General features: G+C 45.8%; 2 protein-coding genes across 2 annotated transcripts; both read left to right on the forward strand.

Moving 5' to 3' along the window:
• The first annotated feature begins 1,300 nt into the window (after positions 1–1,300).
• On the forward strand, positions 1,301–10,523 carry LOC129513736 (elongation factor 1-alpha 1-like). The gene is made up of 7 exons (XM_055332018.1): positions 1,301–1,444; positions 3,828–4,007; positions 4,106–4,402; positions 7,220–7,370; positions 7,457–7,713; positions 8,649–8,883; positions 10,358–10,523. Exons 1-7 carry the CDS (start codon positions 1,301–1,303, stop codon positions 10,477–10,479), a joined length of 1,386 nt encoding a protein of 461 aa, XP_055187993.1. The 3' UTR covers positions 10,480–10,523.
• A 3,200-nt stretch (positions 10,524–13,723) lies between these two features.
• Positions 13,724–18,205, forward strand: RPL11 (ribosomal protein L11). The gene is made up of 6 exons (XM_055332721.1): positions 13,724–13,795; positions 14,540–14,690; positions 15,827–15,933; positions 16,395–16,526; positions 17,584–17,694; positions 18,127–18,205. Exons 1-6 carry the CDS (start codon positions 13,790–13,792, stop codon positions 18,154–18,156), a joined length of 537 nt encoding a protein of 178 aa, XP_055188696.1. The 5' UTR covers positions 13,724–13,789; the 3' UTR covers positions 18,157–18,205.
• The last annotated feature ends 5,672 nt before the right edge of the window (positions 18,206–23,877 follow it).

The raw sequence follows: 23,877 nt of genomic DNA on the forward strand, positions 1-23,877 counted from the left end.
ACTGCCCCGTTCTAGCAACAGGTTAACCTGTGGTTTGTAGTTAGAGCGCCCCCATGTGTTCCCACTTTGTCATAAGTTCTTTAAAAGACCAATTATCAGCATCATCAAGATTTATGAGCGAGGAGGCTTATCTCCTTGAATCACCTCAACATCAAGAAATAGCTGGACTCCCAGGACTACTGAGTGAGAACAGCATAGCCAGGGCTGTAATCCGATTAGGTAAGCCTTCTCAGAAACCTGTTCTCTCTGCCACCTTTCCCTGCATCTAACTGGTCTCCAGGCACAGAACCTGGTCCTTACGAACTGATGTGTAGATGGTTTCGGAACTCTTGGAGGCTGCCGGAACTGTACTAGCCTCAGACTACAGTCCAGTAGCTTGGTCCTCAATTCTTGGGCCAGCTCTTCAGTGTGGGAGACTGTCCCTCCTCGCCCCTCACCCCCCTCATATTCTTCCCAGGTCCTACCCTAAACATTCCTTCAGCAAGCCAGTGCTGGAGGCTGGGACCCCAGAAACATGCAAAGTTGGACTCCTATCCCTGCCTGCCTTCCTTCGGGCATGAATTTGCAGCGCTGGAGTCTGGCTGAGACTCTGGGGCCACACTTGAGTTCTGCTACTTTCTTCCCAGTGGCCCAGCCCCTGAGCACAGCTCCTTCATCTCTCAGGTAGAGTTAGCGGCTGCATAAAGGTGACAGGGCATATGGGGGTCAGGGCCTGAAAACGTAGGAGTCATTCTGCACTCACTTCCCAAACTCAGGGTTTGCCACAGGCCATATGCAAGCAGCTGGAGACGGGGATAAATCCATGCAGTTTGTGAGGCTGAGAAAGGACCAGGAAGCACTTGTGTAAAAAGCCCAGAGGAGCCTCCATTTGGTGGGCAGCAGCCTCGCCCTCCTCCCAACCTGGAGAAGGAGAGACCACCCCCTGTCAAAAGGGTGCTGTGTTTTTCCCATGTATCCCAGGGCCAGTGGGCCAGTAGGAACAAGGGATTTGAAGGATGGGCTGGAGATGTTTGTGAAAGGGGGTGGGTGGGGCCCACTGCCTGGTTGGTCTGTTCTAGGCGTGAGGGGCTTCTCCTGGCTTTGGAGGTAGGCACTTCCTCCTTGCGGCTGGGGAAAAGACCAGAGCATCCTCAGGTGTGAGGTGTTGGAGAGGCCCCCACTCTGCCCTCCAGGCCAACTGTTTTCCTCTTGCACCCTCTGGTGGTTGAGCTGGCCCAGTCCCAAGGAAGATGAATTAGGGACAGGAGGTGGTCAATTCATGCTCTGAGCATACCTGTCTTTTCCCAGAGCAGCTCCTAGCATGGGCAAAGAGAAGACCCACATCAACATTGTGGTTATTGGCCATGTGGATTCCGGCAAGTCCACAACAACAGGGCATCTCATCTACAAATGTGGAGGCATTGACAAGAGGACCATCGACCGGTTTGAGAAGGAGGCCTCAGAGGTGAGACTGCTCTATCTGAGCCCCACCCCCAGCCCTCCTTCCTAGCCTTGGTTTCCCTGGGAGGGATGCCTCATTGTGGGGGAGGAGACTGCTCACCTCTGCTGAGCACCTGCTGGGCTGGTAGGTGCTTTCCCTCTCACTCATGTCAGACAGGTGGTGTGGCTGCCATTTTCCAGGTGAGACAGATGAGGTTAGCGGTGTTAAACAGCTTGCCTGAGGATGGTGCCAAGGTTTAAATCCCAGGGTGATGCAGATGCCACGCTGTATCTCATGAGCTAAAGCTGGCATTTAAAAGAGGGGAAAGGATTTTTCATGCATCTACCATGGATCCTTAGGGTAGCCCCCATGGATACATAGTAGGTGCAAGCAACTCCTGGTCACACACTCTCCTATCACATCATAAGTTCGGTAATAGCATGGGTGCTGTAGGAGCCTAGGTCATGGACAATGAACATGTCCTGAGAGGCCTTGAAGGATTCCAAGAAGGGACTTCCTTTGAGCCTTAAGGAAGCGGGACAGGTGCCCGTGAGCCACAAGGAAACTGGAACAGCATCTGAGATGCAGAGTTGTTGCCTGGTAGGACAGGGGACAGTGGCCTCAAGTGCCCTGCTAAACAGCCCGACCACTTTCTCTGCAGCAGCTAAAGGATTTCAGGCATGGGAGTGATGGGAATCAGGCAAGATTTTTTTTTTTTAAGATTTATTCACTCATGAGAGACACAGAGGCAGAGATATGGTCAGAGGGAAAAGCAGGCTCCATGCAGGGAGCCTGATGTGGGACTCGATCCCAGGATCTCAGGATCACGCCCTGAGCCAAAGGCAAACACCCAACCGCTGAGTCCCCCAGGGGTCCCAGGCAAGATCTTTTTAGGAAGGCACATTGATTGCAGCATGGAGAGAACAGGCCAAAGGGCCCAACTCTAGGAGCTAGGAAGCCAGCTGGGAGGTTGTTGCTGTTGACCATAGGAGCAAGGATGGTGGCCTAGGCTCAGGCAGCAGCAGTGGGCATGGAGAGTAATGAATGGAATCCAGGGACGTGGATGTGGGGAACCCTTTGCATTCTTTTTTTTTTCCCTTTGCATTCTTAAAGGCTCCCCAAAGAGTTAGTTTATGTAAATTAAATCTATATATTTATGATATTTGAAATGAAAACTGATGTTTAAAAATGCCTAAATCACTTAAAAATAATAGTAATACACTCCATGTATTAACATAAGTATCACTTTGTGTATGAAAAATAATTATTTTCTAAAACAAAACCTTGGGAGGATGATGTTGTTTTATATTTTTGTTGATAGGTTTAATGTCTGGCTTAATAGAAGACAGTTGGATTCTCATCAGCCTCTGTAATCAACCTGTTGTGATTTCACTGGTCACGTAGCCTCGGGAAAACACCACTGCACAATGATGAGACAATGAGAGAGGGAAAAGGCAAATAATGTCTTTGCATTATAAAAATAGTTTTGATAAAAAAAATAGTTTTGATCACGCAAACTCTAAAATGTATCAGGGTCCCTGGACCATTCTTTGATAGCTGCTTATCTAGTGAATATTCTAAACTATAATGGACTTCATAAAATAGAAGTTCCTACAGTAGCAAAAGTTAGGACAACTAGTTTATATCTTAATAAACTAATTAGTGTTCTTGAGGAAGCCGCCTGTCTCCAGTCTTTCCTTTACTCTGCCCTCTAATTAGAGCTGAAATGAATAGATGTTCAGGACCCCTGAGCTGGCAAGTGGTAGAGTATACCCCAGACCAGCATGTTAACTTGAATATGCTACCGATTTTTGGTAGCCTCGTTTTTACCAGTGTTGAAAGCAGCTCATCCTCACCAGGCTAGCTATCAGTCATAGATATCATTTAACAGAGGGTAGTGGTTAAGAGCTTGAACTTGAGTCTGATGCTTTGGGGTTCAAATCCTGACTCTGCTCTTTATTCATCAGATGATCTTGGGTTGGTCAGTTAATTCTCTGTTACTTTGTCTGCAAGAGGAGGATAATAAAATTTTTGCTAAGTTGTTGTGAGATTGAATGAGATAACCCATGGTAAGTACTTAAAACAGCACCAGGTATGTGGTCAGCATTATTTATGCATTTGCTATTACTGATTTGAGGGCTTGCTGACCCTGTACCAGGTCCATATGTCCGCCTAGACACTTTATCACTTGGCCCTGGGTCACTCTGACTCTAAAACCAGCTCTGAAAGAAAAACTTAATTATATAAGTAATAAATACTATTGTTTGAAAAATTCAAAGGCCTTACCATACACTGCCCTGTTACCATTCCTCTGACTCTCCATTCATTTGGGAACTTCCTTCCTGGTTGATGGGCAGCTTTGGATATTAGAGGTGACACTGGGGTTTTCCTCCTTCTCCTGGCCCAGGTGGGCAAAGGCTCCTTCAAATATGCCTGGGTTCTGGACAAGCTGAAAGCAGAGCGGGAACGTGGTATCACCATTGACATCTCCCTGTGGAAGTTTGAGACCAAGAAATACTACATCACCATCATTGATGCCCCAGGTCACCGTGACTTCATCAAGAACATGATCACAGGCACCTCACAGGTACACCCAGAGTTGTCTTGGCTCTGCTTTGGGGGTTGGCAGTGGGTGTCCCAGGCCAAATCTGAGTTGGGCCTTTTTCCCTCTGTCACCTGGGCCAGGCAGACTGCGCTGTGCTGATTGTGGCAAGTGGTGTAGGTGAGTTTGAGTCTGGCATCTCCAAGAATGGGCAGACCCGTGAGCACGTGCTGCTGGCATATACACTGGGCGTGAAGCAGCTCATCGTGGCAGTCAATAAGATGGACATCACGGAGCCTCCTTACAGTAGTGCACGCTTTGAGGAGATCAGCAAGGAGGTGAAGGCCTATATCAAGAAGATCGGTTACAACTCTGAGGCTGTCGCCTTTGTGCCCATCTCAGGCTGGCATGGGGACAACATGATAGAACCAAGCACCAAGGTGAGAGCTGACCGGGACAGGGCTAATTAAATGCAACATTCCCACTCAAATCTTTGAGCTTCTTCAAGAATATAATACCCAGGATTTACAGCTTGCTTATGGGCCAATCACTTTGAAGGGTCTTCATCCCCATGGGTACATGATTTGATCCCCATTTTTCAGATGAACAGACGTTACTCAAGACTACACAACTAGTAAGCATAGGGCTGCATTGGGCAATGTCATAGCTAGTTACATGTAGCTATTAACTTTAATAATTTAAATCAAATAATTTCAGTTCCTTAGTTGTGGTTGCTGGGCACTTGAAATGTAGCTAATACTTGTGCCTGTCACATTGGACAGTGAAGTTACTGAATATTTCCATCATTGCAGAAAGTTCTACCGAGCAGTGCAGCAGAGTCTGGAATTCTCGTCCATGCTCACAGTATCTAAGCTACCTCTCTAGGCAGGTTAGGAAGTGTGGGGGCAATATAAATGTGTCTAAGATATACTCACTGTGCTCATGGATCCCAGAATCTAACAGGGTTTAAAATTCTTAAATGAGTGTCTCCCTACAAAGAAATTCTAACTCTGGCATCAGACCTGGTGAAGCCCCAGTTTTTTCCCTTGCCCACAGTAAAGGGGTAAGAGAGGAAATAATACTCTGGGTGTTAGGACTCACTTTAAGGGACTGTAAGAATTAAATGAGAGACTCCACATGGGAATCTGTTCATGTATACAGTTGGTGCTCAAATGTTAGTTGCTATCTCTTAATACTTTACTGCCTAAAGCCCACCTTTTGCCATAATTGACTTGAAGATTCTTAGCCCTTTCTTCCATGTATATAGCATAATCTTTTCCTGATTATAAAAGTAATGTCTAATATTTTTGCAATAAGCCTTTCATACAGATATGAAGCATAAACTTCATAGCTTATAGATAACCTAGTTTCCACGCAGTTCTTTCTAGATGTTCACAGCTGGACTCACACTGTATGTAATTTTCTATGAAACTTTTTGAAATTTTCTTTGCCATTTAAATATGTTGAATACTTAGTGTTTTATATTGTAGATCAGAGTTACAATAGATTGTGTAGCCATATCCACTATTAAGTGAAATGGCATTGAGAAATTGCTATGTACCAGACACCAGACTGAACGCTTTACATGCACAGAACCCCATGAAGAAGGCATTTTATTCCCATATAAAATAAGAAAACTGGGCAGCCCTGGCTTAGCGATTTAGCGCCACCTTTGGTCCAGTGACTGATCCTAGAGACCTGGGATCGAGTCCCACATCAGGTTCCCTGCATGGAGCCTGTTTCTGCTTCTGTCTCTGTCTCTCTCTCAAATAAATAAACAAATTTTAAAATAAAAAAACTTATAGTGTAGTTAATTACCCAAGGTCACCAGCTTCTAAGAATAGTGTTTCTAGTTTTATTAAAAACTGCTGCTGTAAGCATCTTGATAAACAAATCCTTGCATGCGTCCTCCATCATTTAATTAGAGTAAGTTCCTAGTGAAACAAAGGGTAGGCATTATCCTGGAGTCTTCTGATACAAATTGCCCAACTGTCCCTGGGAAAGATAGAACTACTACTGGCAGTGTGTTCATTTGTATGGTACTTCAATATTTCCATGCGGGGCCCTGTCCTTGGTGCTGAGGGTGTGGTAGCGAATGAGATGCAACTCTGCTCATGGCACTGGGGTCTTCTGGGAGCAGTAGTAATACAGTGGATGATGACAAGTGCTAAGAAAAACATAAGGATAAGGGGGCACAGTATGAGAGAGTTACTCTATATTGGGTGGTGAAGGAGGGGGCCTTCTAAAATGACAGTAGAATAAAAACGTGAAGTTTGATGCCCATTTCCCAAGAATTTCCCAGAGTTCAGCTAGTGAAATAAGGAGATTTCATTCTTCTGTCCCTGTGGGTATTCATTAGGCATCTAGTATGTTCTAGATGCAAAAGAACAAAGCATGCAGTCAGTGGACTAGATAGTAGATTTAGGGTTTAGCCTCTGCTTTCAAGAAATACCTGTACTATCAGAGACCTCAGTTTCCCCACTTTTAAGATAGGGAAGATGCTGACCTTGTATGCTTATTCAGGCCTCTGAGTTGGCATAGAGCCAAGTTAGTTGCTAAGTTCATCAAACTAATAGAATAACTTATCCTCATGGATGAGGCTGGTGTTTGAGTGAGAAGTTGGTCCAAAGAAAGGAGCCAACTGGATTTCCAGTTAACTGATATATCTCTGAAGGCAAATATGATGTCTCTGATGAGCTTTGGCCAAGGTTTTTAGAGAAGTATCTACTTAAAAGACAAGTATATAATGAACTATTATCCTTAAGATTGTCCTTCTAGAAGGACTTATGCTCAATAATGCTGCCCTTGCCTAAGATGTTGGGGAACATCTAGTCTTTACAAGGTATAAATGTTAGGGTATTTGAATATTGTTTTCATTCTCATTCCTGATGCTTACTTAACTGTGCTGCATGTTTTCTCTGCTTCTCCTGTGTAATCAACAGAATGAGGCCTAAGGGCTAATCAGATTCAAGAAATCTCTGCTTCCTAAGAATATTGGCTCAAATGAGGGGCAACACCTTGCCATCATTTAGTGGGTGTGTAGCACATGTCAAACATTGTGCTTGGTGGGTTGTGTGTGGTCTTTTGTGTCTTTACTTGAGCCTGCAAAGTAGGTGGTGATATTTGTTTCATAGATGAGGAAGCTGAGGCTCAGAATACATTAAAAAATTGCTTGAGGTCCCATGTTAAATACACGTTGGCATCTGGGACAGGCTCCCCTGAGCCTAAGCAAGCTGCATGTTTGGTGGCTTTTCCAGATGTCCTGGTTTAAAGGCTGGAAGATCACCAGGAAGGAAGGAAACATAGTAGGTATGACACTGCTAGAAGCACTGGACTCCATCATGCCCCCTGCCCGTCCTATGGACAAGCCCCTGAGGCTGCCTCTGCAGGATGTGTATAAGATTGGGGGTGAGTACATGCTGTGTGGGGGTCCTTGGTGTTGGGGGCTCACTGAAGTCTGGCTGCTGACAGGTCTGGTTGCTCTGTCCCCCCAGGCATTGGCACCGTGCCTGTGGGCCGGGTGGAAACAGGCTACCTCAAACCAGGCATGGTGGTGAACTTTGCCCCCTGCAACATCACCACAGAGGTCAAGTCTGTAGAGATGCACCACGAGGCCCTGGCTGAGGCCTTGCCTGGAGACAATGTGGGCTTTAATGTGAAGAATGTGTCAGTGAAGGACATCAGGCGAGGCTACGTGGCAGGAGACAGCAAGAATGATCCGCCCTTAGAAGTGGCGAGCTTCATCTCCCAGGTGAGGAGGCCCATTTAAGGGGTGTTTCCTGAGACAGTCATCCCTGTCCTACAAGCAGAGTGGCTCAGTGGATCATTCAGGAAGTGAGTACTGAGCATATGATCCGTGCTAGGCCCTTGAGCAGCAGTGTGGGTAGAGTCAGACTGCCCTAGAATCCTGAATGCAGCTTATTTGCTATTTTGCCCTTTAACAAAAAAATGCAGTTCAATGATCTTATTAGTTTCCACAGTATGGTCTTAATGCCTTAAAGCAGTAGTTTTCAAGCCAGGTGGATTAGATCACCTGGGAAGTGTTTCAAAAATGCAGATTCCTAAACAAGAACAACAAAAACAAAAACGCAGATCCCTAACATTCTTCCTAATGGTTCTGGGGAGTGATTCAGTAGACTTGGGTGGGACCTGGGAATCCTTGTGTTAGAGCTCTTGGGTGTTTCCTCAGCCCAGAGTTAGAATGTGAAAGCTGTTCTGAAGGCAACGTCTGGCACATTCTTACTTCTGCGTGTGGAGGCTGGCACTACCTCACAGTGAGCCTTGGAGAGTTACATGAGGTGATGATATGTAAAACAGCTGACCCGGGACCAACAGGTCACCTAACAAGTTAGTTAGCTATTACAATGCATTTTTCTAAATGGTGGGGGGAAAGCAGAACATAAATTACACGTATGTGTGTAGGTTTTATATCACTCATCCCTAGCTCTACCGCTTCCCTGCTATTTCATCATGGGTAAATTACTCAGGCTCTCTGCTATGAAAATTAAATTGGAATGCATGAGATATACTTAGGACAGAATTTGGTATACTATATAAATGTTCAAATGCTCACTATAATTTGAAGTGTGTCCAAGATGCCTGACTCCTCAGCTGGTTAGGGCTACTTCCTTTGAAGGATGCTTGGCTAAAGCTCTCCCCCTGCTCCCATCCCACTCTGGGTTCCAGGTGATCATTCTCAACCACCCTGGCAGCATTGCAGTTGGCTACTCACCAGTTCTGGACTGCCACACGGCCCACATTGCCTGCAAGTTTGCAGAACTCAGGGAGAAGATTGACCGGCGCTCAGGCAAGAAGCTGGAAGACCATCCCAAAGCCCTAAAGTCTGGGGACTCCGCCATTGTTCAGATGATTCCACGAAAGCCCATGTGTGTGGAAAGCTTCTCAGAGTATCCGCCCCTTGGTAAGTCCTGATAGCACCTGGCTACTGGAGCTGCCCCTTCCTCCTCCTGGCTCCAGGGAGTAAGTTAGCCAATGTGTCACACCCAAGCCAGGTTGTAGAGCCTGTAAGAAGGGGCAGCCCCGGTGGTGCAGTGGTTTAGCGCCACCTGCAGCCCGGGGTGTGATCCTGGAGACCCAGGATGGAGTCCTGCGTCGGGCTCCCTGCATGGAGCCTGCTTCTCTCTCTGCCTGTGTCTCTGCCTCTCTCTATATATATGAATAAATTAAAAAAAAAAAAAAACCTGTCAGAAGGACCAGAGTTCCAGATTAGAAGAGCCCAAAAAAGGGAAAGTGGCTTGCGTAGTGTCACAAGCAAGGCAGGGGCCACTTCAGAGACTTGTACTCCAAGTATGGTCTGTGGACCAGGAGCACAGGCATCCTCTGGGAGGTGGTTAGAAATGAAGAACCTCAGACTCCCTTTTCAGACCTGCTGAAGTCAAATGTGCAGTTTAACAAGACCCCCAAGTAATTGGGATGCACATCAACTTGAGAAACCCTGATCTAGAAGAGGTGAACAGAGCAGAGATTAGTAGGGATTTTCTTTTTCCTTCTTATTCTCCAGTGAAGTGGTTTTCAAACCTGGTAGATAATCAGAACCACTGACGGACCCTATTAAATCCAGAGGCTCAGACCCTGATAGATTCACCAGGTCGAGGCTGCAGGCTAGGAGTCTTAGATCCTCCAAGTAGATTATACATGGTTAGGTCTGAACAATTAATCTAGAATGTTCAAAATTCATATATAGGGAGTAGGCAATATATAAAAGTGCTATATGATATTTATAAACCAAGAAGTCCCTGCCATCAGGGTCTCCCAGTTAATGGGGAAGGGGGTGAATTTCAAAATTTTAGAGGTGGGCCACAGAGGCTGCCACTGGAATCTTGCAAAGTGGGTTTGGTTCTTTCTACCTCTGACAAAAATACTATGAGATTGAAACCGTATGCCAAAGCCTTGCCCTCCACAACTTGAAGTTAGAGAAGCACTCAAGTACCCCCCAGGAGAAGCAATTGCCAGATTCACAGTTGAGTGTAAATGAGACACATCCTACGAGTTGTTGTGATGGGCACAGAGAAGATGCTAGTTGCTTGGAGGCTGGAAGCATTAGTATGGTAGGGTGGTGGGTGCACCCAAAGCAAAGTTTTCTCTGTGACCTTTACTTAAGGAAGTAGGACAGTCCAGTGGCTAAGAACATAAGTGCTGGGGTGAGACATTCTGGGTTTTCAACCATCACAGCAAAGTGACCTTCTGCTTCTTTGCCCCAGTTTTCCCAACTGCAAAACAGCTATCATGAGCTCTACTTTGAGTTGTTGAGATAATTGCATGCACTTATATGTATTATTCAGAGTATCACTTACTTGACCTCCCATGCCAGTGTCCTATAATAGCTCCTGCCCTGCTAGTGTTCTCCACCTGTTTCTTCATGTCCTGTATCCTAGGCCGCTTTGCTGTTCGTGACATGAGGCAGACAGTGGCTGTTGGGGTCATCAAGGCTGTGGAGAAAAAAGCAGCGACTGGTGGCAAAATCACCAAGTCTGCCACGAAGGCAGCCAAGAAGTGAGTGGTGACGACTACTTTAGACCTTTCCAGGAGAGGGCAGCCCAGAAGAAGCCACGGCTGGAAAAGAAGAGCTCACGGAGAGTTAGACTTACTCTTCTCTTGACTAAAATGTCTTAAACCCCTGCTAATGCACTTTTCTTTTTGCTGATGAGTTTGAGGCATGGGAATAAAGCACACCAAGTCTTTGCCTCTGCCTCTACTGACCTCGATGCTGTAAGCAAGGAGGAAGCAGGTGGGTTGCTCAGTCTAATTCCACACCTCAGCTTCCTTCTGGTGCTTGACTGGTGCAAGAACCAGAGAGCTAGAGTCACGAGGAGGAAAAAGTGTAAAGGAGGAAGTCTAGGGCAGCTTTTAGCCCTGGCCAAGCTCTTCAGTTCCTACAACAGAACTCTGGTGCTAAACTGACTTGAATAGCGTCTATAAAAGTTACCGAACTTCTCTGTGTGCTCATTTGTAAAATGGAAAAACAATATAGTATCTGCCTCCAAAGGGATGCTGAACTTTGAGTGAGCTGGTAATTGCTGGGCATGGTAATTAGCCACTCTCATTAACATGGTGTGGGAGCTGGAGGCAAGGAGGTACTATTTCTGGGAAGTTCGGTTTGAAAAAAGTTGAGGGGAAGGGAATGAGCCTGTTTTTATATTTTCTAGATACATAGTTCCCTCAGGTTATTTTTTTTTTAACTTCAGTTTGACAATTTGAGTTACAAAGTTGCAAGAGGCAACTTTCACCCAGATTCCCCAAATCTTACCACATTTTTTCCCCCTTATTTGAGAGTAAGTTACAGACATGATGGCCCTTTACAGCGAATACTACAGGTGTATTTCTCAAACCCAAAAATATTCTCTGATACAACCAAGGTCAAGTCATCAGAAAGAGGACATTAAACTAACATGGATACACTTCTGAAATCTGCAGACCCGATTCAGATTTTTGTCAATTATTCCAAAAACATGCTTTATAGCAAAAGAAAATCCAAGGTCCTATGTTGCATTCAGCAGTCTGAGCTCTTTATTCCAAGCTTTGGAGCAGCCCCTCCCTTGGCTCCGTTCCTCCCAGAGGTTTGGTTGAGGCCTCCGCTCTGGGCTAGTCGGTGGGTGCCTGATGGAGGAAAATCAAAAGTGTGGTTGCGGGGTGTTGGGGGGGGGTGTCTCTTTACTCTTTTCCAGCAGCCCAGCTTCCCAGAAGTCCCATGTGTGCCTATTGGATGAAACAAGGAGAACCTGGGGGCTTAACCTACCCTGTAGCAATGGGAGAAGGGAATAATGGTAGAAGTGAGAGGCTTGTCTCCTTTTCCACCAAAGTCCTTTGGCTATTTATTCCTGTTAAAGAAACTGGTGGATTCAATGCCAGGTTCTCCCTGCTGTGCTGCTGCTGAGAATTAGTGTAAACCGGGAAGCCAGCAGAGCTGGCTTATTGTTTGCCAGCAGAGTCTTTGTCTGTCAGACTAATCTGCAAGCCATCTTTGGGCGTGCAGGATGACTGTTGATTATACACCACGTCTAACATTTTTTTTTTGGGGGGGGGAAGGGGGTTGCTTGGATATAGTGGGTTTATATTAAGAGAAATCCCTTATTGGGCAGCTGGGTGGCTCAGAGGCTCAGCGTCTGCCTTCAGCTCAGGTTGTGATCCAGGGGATCCTGGGATGGAGCCTGCTTCTCCCTCTGCCTGTCTCTTGCTTCTCTCTTGTCTCTCATGAATAGATAATCAAAAAAATAAAAGAGTAACCCCTTATGCGTGCTCTACACAATTACTTCATTTAACTTTCACAACAATCTCCTGTGGTCTAGGTACCCATTTTATTTTTTTTTTTTTTTTTTTTTATAAATTAATTTTTATTGGTGTTCAATTTACCAACATACAGAATAACACCCAGTGCTCATCCCGTCAAGTGTACCCCTCAGTGCCCGTCACCCATTCATCCCCACCCCCCACCCTCCTCCCCCTCCACCACCCCTAGTTCATTTCCCAGAGTTAGAAGTCTTTATGTTCTGTCTCCCTTTCTGATATTTCTCACACATTTCTTCTCCCTTCCCTTATATTCCCTTTCGCTATTATTCATATTCCCCAAATGAATGAGAACATACACTGTTTGTCCTTCTCCGGTTACTGTGGCCAAGTTCAAAAAGGGTGTTGCCTGAGTTCTCCTCTGGGATTTTGATGGAATCTTGTCTCACATTTAGATCTTTCATCTATTTTGAGTTTATCTTTGTGTATGGTGCAAGAGAGTGGTCCAGTTTCATTCTTCTGCATGTGGATGTCCAATTTTCCCAGCACCATTTATTGAAGAGACTGTCTTTCTTCTAGTGGATCGTCTTTCCTCCTTTATCGTATATTAGTTGAGCATAAAGTTCAGGGTCCACTTCTGGGTTCTCTGTTCTGTTCCATTGATCTATATGTCTGTTTTTGTGCCAGTACCACACTGTCTTGATGAACACAGCTTTGTAGTACAACCTGAAATCTGGCATTGTGATGCCCCCAGATATGGTTTTCTTTTTTTAAAATTCCCCTGGCTGTTTGGGGTCTTTTCTGATTCCACACAAATCTTAAAATAATTTGTTCTAAGTCTCTGAAGAAAGTCCATGGTATTTTGATAGGGATTGCATTATACGTGTAAATTGCCCTGGGTAACATTGACATTTTCACAATATTAATTCTGGTACCCATTTTAAAGTTGAGGAAAACTGAGGCTCAAAGAGGGTCTAATTAGTAACCTGGCCGGGGTCGTGTACTGGGTTAGCTAGAGCACCACTGCGTCTCCACAGCTCAGGGCTCTTCAGCCACCTCTGTTCAATTCCACTGTTCACATTGTCACCGAATAAATTCTTTAAGATTTTTTTTTTTTTTTTTTTTAGATTTTATTTTATTCATGATACAGAGAGGCAGAGGGAGAAGCAGGCTCCGTGCAGGGAGCCGGTTGCGGGACTCGACCCCGGGTCTCCAGGGTCACGCCCCGGGCCGAAGGCGGCGCTGAGCCGCTGAGCCCCCCAGGGATCCCCTACTTGGCGGTTTGCACGACTGATTTCACGTGGCTCTGGAAGTCGGTTCCCGCCAGGAACCACGAGGTCCGGAGACCGTGGGAGGGAAGGGCGCCCGTGGAGACCGGAAGCTCAAGGAAAAGCCCGTTCAGGGAGCTTTAAAAATCTATTTTTGGAAAACCCGCGTCCCGGGGCCCACCGGACCGAGGCCCGCGCCGCCCGCCCTCCGCCCTCCGCCCGCCGCGGCCCGCGGGGCAGCCTGGGGAGAGAGCCCGCCTCCTGACCCATAAGGCCCTGGGCCGGAAGCTTCGCCCTCTCTTCCTGTTCTCCACCATGGCGGTGAGTAGCTGAGGCCCTGCTTTGCTTCTCTTCATCCGCCTCCATCCGCCTTCATCCGAGGCGGGAGCTGCCTCGTCCGCGGCCGGAGAAGGGAGCCCGTAAGGCTCGCCGTGGCGGAACTGGCAGAGCCATGCGGGCCGAGGCCGCGGAGCCGAAACCTGCCCCCTCCCCTCCCGCTCCTCAGCCGGCTGGGGGCGGCCGCCGGGAGGGCTCGGAAGCGCGGCGCGTCAGCTGCGGGGAGGGCGAGCGGAGCGAACGGAGGGGCTGGCGCACGGCGTCTGGACCTGTTCCCCCGTCCCGGGGACTTGAGGCTTGCCGGGTGCTTAGGAGCCGCAGCCCGCCCCTCCGCTCGAGGAGGGCGCCTGCCCTCTGCCCCCCGGGCTGCTTCCGAAAGGAATGGGGGACGTCGCCCAACCACGCGCTTCCTGTTTCCTCAGCGGCGTTTAAATCCTATTTTCTTGCCCGTCGGCTTTGTAGCGGGGACGCGCGCTCCGACACCTTACGGGGGTGAGCCCCTTGGGGTTCGAACTCCCGCTACCTGCCCCAAGTTTCTGTTCGTCCATTCCTGGCGTGGAGGGGGAGCCCAGCTCCCGAGCTGGTGCACAGACACCGCGATGCTTTGCAAGCCCGTTGGGCTGTCGTTAGGAACCGGGATGAGCAGAACTAGGTAGGCGGTGTCTACAGATGTGGGACTCGGAGCTGCGGCGGGGTGGCGTGTTGACTGCTGCGCTTCCCTCGTTGCAGCAGGATCAAGGTGAAAAGGAGAACCCCATGCGGGAGCTTCGCATCCGCAAACTCTGCCTCAACATCTGTGTGGGGGAGAGTGGAGACAGACTGACCCGCGCGGCCAAGGTGCTGGAGCAGCTCACAGGCCAGACCCCAGTGTTCTCCAAAGGTCAGTGGTGGCCGTCAGGGGAGAGAACATCCCTGCGTGTTCTCTTCTAATTTACGTGGTGTACAGCCTCTTCAGTGCCCGTTTTGAAAGTGACAGTTGATGCCCCTTAAAAAGCATCACCATCCTGAGCTACCCAATAAGTATTTTCCTTTGTTTTACTTAATTTTATTTATTCATGAGAGACACACAGAGAGAGGCAGAGGGAGAAGCAGGCTCCATGCAGGGAACTGATGTGGGACTCGATCCTGGGTCTCCAGGATCACCGCCTGGGCGGAAGGCAGACGCCAAACCGCTGAGCCACCCAGGGATCCCACAGTATTTTCCTTTCAAGACGGGTTTGGTGTTGGAATACCAGGTCTTTAAGTTAGCAGAGATTTGGCCAGGGCCAGTCTAAGTAGAGATTTTTCCGGGTAAAGTTAGAAACATTAGGAATGCAGTAGGTGATATTTGGCTTGATTGACACACTGAGAATTTATAGGCTACATGGAGAAGGGCTCTGTGCCTAGGCCAACTGGGTTCAAATCCTGGCCCCATCATTTGCAGGTCTGGCCTCAGCCTTTCTGGGTCTCAGCTTCCTTATTTGCCTAAATGAGATGATAATAAGATTGTGAAAAATAAAATAGATTTTATGAAGTGCCTGCTACATACCAAGCCCAGCGTGGACATTACCATCGTTAAGTTTCTTTGCTTTAGGATAATGCAGTATGGCACGTTGTTGGGTTTAGATCCTGCCTTTTGTTACCAACTGTGATTTGGGGCAAGTTAACCTCCCAGAACCTCATCTGTAACATGAGGATAACATTAGAGAATTATCAATAATGTTTTGTTTTCTTTAGAACACCGTGACCATATTCCTTTCTAGTGGCCTCTTCTGGCTGTGAACTTGGCTCGTCCTGAGACTTAGATGTGACTTTGAGCTCTTAATTGCTTAAGTATGATTGAATGACTTGGAAGTTGAAAAATCTGTTTTCTGTGCTATGGATGAAACCAGATGTAGGTGACACTGGTGGGAATGCCAGCACTTAGGATGTGGGTGGATATTTAATGTGTCTTAGAATTGTGGAGATGATGTTCTAGGGAAGAGGTGAGTGCAGTGGGAGTGTGATACCTGACTCCTTGTTTTCCCCTACCTGCAGCTAGGTACACGGTTAGATCCTTTGGTATCAGGAGAAATGAAAAGATTGCTGTCCACTGCACAGTCCGTGGGGCCAAAGCAGAAGAAATCCTGGAGAAAGGTCTAAAGGTGAGGCTGATCCCCTCATGGGATAATAAAGAGCACCAGCTTATGTGTTAACAACTAGATAATTACAGTGGCAGTAGTTATACTTTGTACACTGTCTTTGGTCCCTTGATATATTTTTTTAATTTGAAATTTTTTTGAACCTCTCTCTAAAGGGTGTTTCCTGCACTCAACAAGGTTTTAAACTTTATTCTTGAATGATTTCTCTGGGTTTTTTAATGCCTTTTAAGTATTGGGAAAGCTCTATGAACTGCTTTTGCTTTTTCTTTTTTTCTTTTTTTTTTTTTTTTAGCTCTAGAAACTCCGATCTTGGGGTGTGATTTGGTGTCGTGGGGAAATGAGATTTTTGTTCATGATCAAATTATATTGAATTTATCTCGGGGTGCTGAGTGATGAGGACTAAACTAGTAATTTGGGGGGATTTGAATTGACGAGGGATATGATTGCTGCATTTGTCTCCTTAGGTGCGAGAGTATGAGTTAAGAAAAAATAACTTCTCCGATACTGGAAACTTTGGTTTTGGGATCCAGGAGCACATCGATCTGGGGATCAAATATGACCCAAGCATTGGTATCTACGGCCTGGACTTCTATGTGGTATGAATATTTAGTCTTTTCTACTCCTGGTCTGTGAGAAGAGTGGAATCTGCTACTCCTTTATTTTGTGTGTGCTATCTTGATGTTCAAATGTTGGATTGAAACTTTGAGTGTTGTCTACCTTTGTGTTCTCCCCCTTGGGAAGATATACCTCATGTGTGACAGGTGTTGGGATACAGCACTGGACTAGATAGACGAGATCTTGCTATTGCAAAGGTTAAGAATTTAGGATTCAGCAAGCTTTAGTATGGCTTAGAGGTGGGTAAAGGGACTGTTCATCCACTGAATTGAAAATTTGAGAGCTTTGGTGCAGTATTTGTTGTGTGGGTTGACTATACTGAGGCCACTTTTTTCCAGCTCCTTCCCTTAGACCCTGGGGATGGGGTGGCTTCCATCCAGAGGACATAGATGCGAGTTTGGTGATGTGGCTGTTTGCTCAGTCAGGATAGGGATTTCAGTGTAAAAAGACCATTGTTGTTACTGCAACGTATTTGTCAACCATAAAACTACATAGCAAACCCCAGAAATCCTGACTAGTATGGAACCTCAGTCATAGCAGCACCCTCATTAGATTTGAGTATCCAAACACTGAGGAGAGGTAGGTGCTCACAGGGAGTTTGGGAACAGCAAGCGTTTAAGGAGCACTTTGAACTGCAGCAAAAGAGAAGAACAACTATTTGTTCTTTTCAGAATAAGTTTTACAATGCACGTATTATAGTAAGATTTTTTTTTTGTTTTTTTTTTTTGTTTTTTTTTGTTTTAATGTCATCTTTAAAATGCGCTTTGAAGACGGGAGCAGTGATGGAGAATCCTTAGCTACCTTTGGAAGTTGGGCAGGGAAGGGGGGAGGTACTGCAAGTTCCAGCCTCCAAAGCAGACCTGTGTTGTCCAGGATGCTGCTAACTGGTTTATCAGACCCTGAGATCATGGGTGTCTTGCTCTGGAATTCATTGGGCCACCAAGGTGACTCTTGAAGATAAGCCTCCAGTGTGTGAGTCTTGTCCGTCTACTCTTGACTGTGAGCTGGCTAGGTGACTGTTGGTTATTCCTGGGACAGGTGCTGGGTAGGCCAGGTTTCAGCATCGCAGACAAGAAGCGCAGGACAGGCTGCATTGGGGCCAAACACAGAATCAGCAAAGAGGAAGCCATGCGCTGGTTCCAGCAGAAGGTAAAGCTGATTTATCTCAGGTGAACTGGTGGAATGTGGTGTCGGTGAATGGAGTTGGGATTTGGGGGTGCAAAATCCAGCACCATTTGGTGGGTAGTTTCTTTAAAGATGGAGTATTTGGGCACCTTGGCAAAATGGGCCTCCAGGGTTGGTGGCTTGAACGGCCAGTATCAGGCTTTCTCCCCACCCCCATACGTGCAGGTAACTGGAAGGGGAGGAATATGGCTTTAACAGCCCCCTTTTCTCAAGGTATAGTGCAGTTCAGCATGGTGTAGCAGTTGTTAAAACTGGCCAGTTTCCTGTTTAGTACAGAAGGGATGTGGGGTTCAGAGCTGAATTCACGTATCAGATGTGAATTCTCAAATGTTAGCCATTGCTGCCATCTTTGCTGTTGCCTCCTGTTGTGAAAAAATAAAATCTCTTCTCTTTCAGTATGATGGGATCATCCTTCCTGGCAAATAAATTCCCGTTTCTATCCAAAAGGCCAATAAAAACTTTTCAGTGAAATGTATGTTACTGTTGTGTGTTCTGTGAAAGGAGCCTGGCCATATTCAAGTCTCTGGACCTCAAGCCACTTAAAGCTTCGATGGGAATAGCTGGTAACAACCCTGTCGTCCCTTGGATGCCAGTGTTTCCTGGCAGATTGAAGCCCGAGCTTTGCAGCATTGCCTGTGCTCCCCACACCCTTGTTAGGCTGTGGTGGTGGAGTAGTCACGTGGAAACTGATTTTTAGAGGGGAGGGTATGATTGGGGCTAGGGTTTGAATATAGAGCCTTGGTTAAAGGTGAGCAGCAGTGCTTCCATGTTTTTCAGTAATTCTTTTCACTAGAGATTATACTGGCACTTGTGTCTGAAGGGAATCACAGGCTTCAATCAATGTGTGATGCTTGGGATTAAATTTGGTTTAACTATTCAGACTCTTTTCTTTTAAAGTGAGAATATAGAGTTGTTTAGGCAATATAAGCCTAGAAGAGAAGGGTCCTTGAGGCAGATTGCCTGGATTTGATTCACTGTCTTGCCTTTTATCCGTTGTTACCTGAAGCAAGTTAATCTTTGCCTCAGTTTTCTCATCTGTATCATGGAGGCAAGAGATAGCCCTCAGAAAGTTAAACAGTTTAATACTTGTAGAATACTTAGACTTCTGTCAGGCACATAGTGCTCAAAAATGGTTAATTTTGTGTTTTGGTATCTGCTCTTCCTTTGGTGTGAATAGAACTTTCTTGCCTCTTGTCACTGAACCAATGACATTCAGAAGCCACCGTTTCTCTGGCCATTAGACACATAACTTGGCCAGTGGTTCATAGTTTTCAATTTAGGGTTTACATTTTGAGCATATGTTAATTCAGTTTAATAATTCACTCACCTGTGACTAATGAGTTCAGTTCTCAGGCCACCTTTCTACTGCTATTAATGGCTCTCTAATTTGTTAGCTGCCTTTGTAGTTATTTTAAAACCCAGAAATCTCTTTGGTGTGCCTTCATTGTTATGGAAATACGACATTTTTATCTTTGTGATAATAAAATCTTATCCAATGAGATCAGATACAGTTGGTTAAAGGGGAGAATCATGAGATGCGTTGCCATATTACTTTTTGTTTCACTTAAAATATCAGTGTGCATTCACTTTCTATTCTGATTGTGGGGCCAGGGCTATCCCCTTATAGGCAGTGAAATTTGTGTAGGAGTGATTGTTGCGGTTCAGCTTCATGGGGGCAGAGAATTAGACTTGTCTTATAACTTCTGTAATTATAGTAACAACTACAACCGGAATACACGCCAGAACAAACTGGTGGTCAATGTATGTAACTAGTGCTGGTGGGTGCTAGCTGCTGTGGGGAGTCAGGGTGTTGTACAGAGTAGATAGCATGATGCTTATTTCGTGTAAAGCATTTCAGAAAGGTTCTCTAATACTACCACTATGCTTGTGCACTTTACTGTTATCCATTTGCTGTTATCTGTATGTTTTTATGTTTGTGTTCCTATTTAATTTTAACAATATGAACCTGCCTACCCTTCATTTGGTCCTGCCATGTCATATATTCAGTTGGGTTGACTCGCCATTTTAAAATTAAACTGCCTGGGCTCTCGGCCCTGGTAGAAGAAGGACCCTTGGGAGTTTGGTGATCTGCTGGATTTTACTTCTACCTCTCAGTGATATTCTGGGTGAGTCCTGAAACACACTGGGTTCTGGAGCAAGTGGGGAGACTTTCCTAACCAGTTTAGAGTGGTGAGGGCCAGGAAAGTTTGCTCCTGTCCTGGTTAGAAGGACAGGAGGTGTCTACTATGTTTTTGAGTTGACATTCATTCACTTGCTACCAAGTGGATACAGTGACCTGGGGTGGGTTGTGAAAACTCTTGGGCCTCACCTCAGATCTATTGAATTAGAATCTGGCTTTTAACGAGATCCGTAGGTGATTTGTATGCACACGTTATAACCTAGAAACTACCCACATACTAATACCACAACAGGGAGGGAAGACCTAATATTCAGGAGATTTCTTTAATAAATTTGTTTTTATGAAGTTCTTGCTGTGTGGTTGTTTTTCTCATTACTTCACGTGCTATCCATGAAAACTTAGATCATTGTTAGGTCACTCTCTGCCCGCATGTCCCATTGTGTGGTTGTCTTCAGAATTAGGTAGTGTTCCAGTAGGCACTGGGCATTGATCTGTATTCCAGTACCGGGCCCAGAAATACTGGATGTTGCTTCACCGAGTGAATGTTCTAGTTCCACAACTATCCATTATGACAGAATTCTCAGTCAGGGGCAATAATCTATCTCTGTTCTGGGGTATTGGAAAATTTGTGAGAGGTCCTTCAATTATCACTGTAACTAGGCCTACTATTTGTATTAGTATCTGTAGGTCAGAGATGTCAAACATTCTATCATTCTGGGTAATGACAAGTATGCAAGTTGCCATGTGGATAGGTACGGGGTGGTCACTGAGACTCGAGCAGATAACATGATGGGGCCAGCCAGCTGTGCAAAGGCTTGGAGGTGCCAGTCTCTGGTTAACAAGCAGCAAGGAGGGACACCTGGTGGCTCAGCCTTTGAGCGTTTACCTTTGGCTCAGGACTTGATCCCAGAGTTTCCGGGATCGAGTCCCACATCCGGCTCCTTGCATAAAGACTGCTTCTACCTCTGCCTATGTCTGCCTCTCTCTGTGTCTCTTATGAATAAATAAGTTTTTTTTTTTTTTTTTAAAGGGAGACTAATTAGAGAAGGGTGGAAGTGTGGAATAGATCAGATCAGGCTAGTGAGAGGCTATATCCCAACCTATCATTGAAAGTTATAGCTGCTGCAGTAAGACATTTTTAAAGGAAATTGGGGCAAAAATGGGAAGACCGCTTAGGTTATACCAGAGTGCTTAGCATTTTCATCCAGCTAGGATGGGCAACGGGGAGATTAGAATCCAGGTAAGGGTAGCCTAGGGTTCTTTTTAAAGATGGGATCAAATTTTTTCAGAACAGGTGTGTGTACATGGATATGTTAGAGTCGAGCTGGTTGGTAGAAAATACCAATCCACAGGACTGTATGTCAGATAACAAATACATGACCAGGACTAAGGACAGAAGGTGCTGTTTTTTGGAAACTGGTTAGTAAACAGCTGACGTTCCTTTCTAGGCTTTTTTTTTTTTTTTTAACATAATTGAGGAGAAACAAGGTATTTTAATTTGTGCCTTTTTCCTCTTAAGTGTATTCTTGTCATTGTGGCTTTGTAATATGCCATCTTTTAGTTTTATAGGATATACTGCCTTATTGCAGCTAGTTCTGTAGGACTGCCTCATGCCCCAGTACAGACTGTGTTAGTATCTGTGAGGTCCTTGCATACTATCTTCAAGTTCTCTGATAGTATGGTGTAGTTGAAAGAACACTCAGCTGGAGAAATGTCATGTGTTTTGTTTTCTGCTCTTCTTCCCCTGCTAGCTTTGTGACCAAAGATAAGTAACCAGGCAAATTGCACGCCCTCTGTCCCTCTAGAATAGACCTGCTAGATTTTGTATTTGACTTTATCTTCTGATTTTGTGCCTTATTTATGCACGGTTTAACCACCTGCTAGTGCCAGTCTGTTAAACTCCCTTGTGTAGGTTGAGGTGCTCTGGCCAGCTGGTGGGTAAAGACCACAAGTAGGCTGCCAGTGGCTGAGTCCTAAAGGGTTAAGGTCCAGGACTTCTAAGTGAGTGTGGAGGTCAGGGCCCAGGAACCACCCACAAATAGTTTATGCTGCCTGTCACTAGGGACCTAACTGGTGCCCGAGGGTACAGAACCACTTGCAGAGCAGCTTGTTATGGAAACCACAGTGTGTGGTTGTCAGGGGGGAGTCCAGCTTAAGGCACCTGGGGGTACCACGAGGAGGACAGTTCACTCTGCTCAAGGTGCAGGAAGGCTTAGGAAACAAGTGCAGTGGTTTGTGTTTTCACAAATCTGAACAAATAGTTGTGATTTTATCAGTTGAGGACCTTATATAACTTGATTTTAAGATGTTATGTAATTATACTTATCACTGTTAATTTAGTTTGCTTTTGGATGAATATGTAGTTACTTGGGGTCTGAAAGTAGCTTGGAAGGCAGAGGCATTCAACAACTTAAGCAGAAATGCTATTTAAACTCCCCTCTGTTACCCTGCTGAATGTATTACTTTGATAGCAAGACTTAACCCTTTTGATACCACGGTGACTGCCTCTGAAAGTGTTTTCCTATAGTGTATTTCCTTTTTTTTTTAAATTTTTTTTTTAAGATTTATTTTTATTGGGATCCCTGGGTGGTGCAGCAGTTTGGCGCCTGCCTTTGGCCCAGGGCGCGATCCTGGAGACCCGGGATCGAATCCCACGTCAGGCTCCCGGTGCATGGAGCCTGCTTCTCCGTCTGCCTGTGTCTCTGCCTCTCTCTCTCTCTGTATGACTATCGTAAATAAAAAAAAATAAAAAATAAAGATTTATTTTTATTTATTTATGATATATATATAGAGAGAGAGACAGACACACAGGCAAAGGGAGAAGCAGGCTCCGTGCCGGGAGCCCGATGCGGGACTCTATTCAGGGACTCCAGGACTATCGGCTCAGGATCGCGCCCTGGGCCAAAGGCAGGCGCGAAACCGCTGAGCCACCCAGGGATCCCCCCTATAGTGTATTTCTATTTTTGCTTTTAAAGATTGGTTTTCCGGGGATCCCTGAGTGGCTCAGCGGTTTAGCACCTGCTTTTGGCCTGGGACGCGATCCTGGGGTCCCGGGATCTAGTCCCATGTCGGGCTCCCGGCATGGAGCCTGCTTCTCCCTCCTGTGTCTCTGCCTCTCTCCCTCTCCCTCCCTCCCTTCCTCCCTCTCTCTCTCTCTTTCTATCATAAATAAATAAATAAATAAATCTTTTAAAAATAAAGATTGGTTTTCCTTAAATATTACACGATATATGATTGTGGGTATGAGCACAGAATTTGTAATTTAAGCATCTCAAATTTATCTTGCAGGTTCCTGATGAATAGCATAGGCTGCTTTCCCATGAAGAGTCCCACTAGCTTCCAACCGGCCCCTCTTCCAACTCTACTGATAGCAAATAGTTTTATACAATGGTGGTTGCACTCAGAGTGGTCATCCAGGCAAACTCCAGGGATGGGGTATGTTTTCTTGGATGTTGGTCCGGATTCTTTTCTGACAAGTGCCAATTAACTCATTTAGTTTTCATGACACTGTGGGGGTGCTACAATGATGAGGACACAATGGCACAGAGGAGAAAATGAATTGTCCAAAGTCACATAGTAGTGATGGAGCCAGTCTTCAAAGGCAGTCAGATTCTAGCACGTCCAGACCTATCTTTTTGTACAGGTTTATAGCTCTTAAGTAATAAGGCTAAACCACGTATCTGCCCTTTCTTTTCTATTTTTTTTTAAGGTTTTATTTATTCATGAGACAGAGGCAGAGACAGGTGGAGGGAGAAGCAGGTTCCATGCAGGGAGCCCGATGTGGGACTCCATCCCTCATCTCCAGGACCACACCCTGGGCCGAAGGCAGGAGCCATACTGCTGAGCCACCCAGGCATCCCCCATCTGCCCCTTACATCAGGTTTTCCCTGAAATTCAGTTGACCAACCTACATTTACCATTGTAGCTTATGTTCCTCAAGTCCCCAAGGATGGTCAGCAGTCACAGGATTAGAGTTAGTCTTTGCTTGTTGCAGTTGACCCCATAAG

This window comes from Nyctereutes procyonoides, unplaced genomic scaffold (assembly GCF_905146905.1).
Source record: "Nyctereutes procyonoides isolate TBG_1078 unplaced genomic scaffold, NYPRO_anot_genome, whole genome shotgun sequence".
In the NCBI taxonomy this organism is placed as follows: domain Eukaryota; kingdom Metazoa; phylum Chordata; class Mammalia; order Carnivora; family Canidae; genus Nyctereutes; species Nyctereutes procyonoides.

Bases quoted from the DNA above. Each gene is read 5' to 3' on its own strand.
- LOC129513736 (XM_055332018.1), top strand. From the start codon at position 1,301: ATGGGCAAAGAGAAGACCCACATCAACATTGTGGTTATTGGCCATGTG. The intron at 1,445-3,827 runs GTGAGACTGCTC...CTCCTGGCCCAG, and splicing joins TTGAGAAGGAGGCCTCAGAG to GTGGGCAAAGGCTCCTTCAA. The intron at 4,403-7,219 runs GTGAGAGCTGAC...TGGCTTTTCCAG, and splicing joins TGATAGAACCAAGCACCAAG to ATGTCCTGGTTTAAAGGCTG.
- RPL11 (XM_055332721.1), top strand. The intron at 15,934-16,394 runs GTGAGGCTGATC...TTGTCTCCTTAG, and splicing joins TCCTGGAGAAAGGTCTAAAG to GTGCGAGAGTATGAGTTAAG. The intron at 17,695-18,126 runs GTAAAGCTGATT...CTTCTCTTTCAG, and splicing joins TGCGCTGGTTCCAGCAGAAG to TATGATGGGATCATCCTTCC.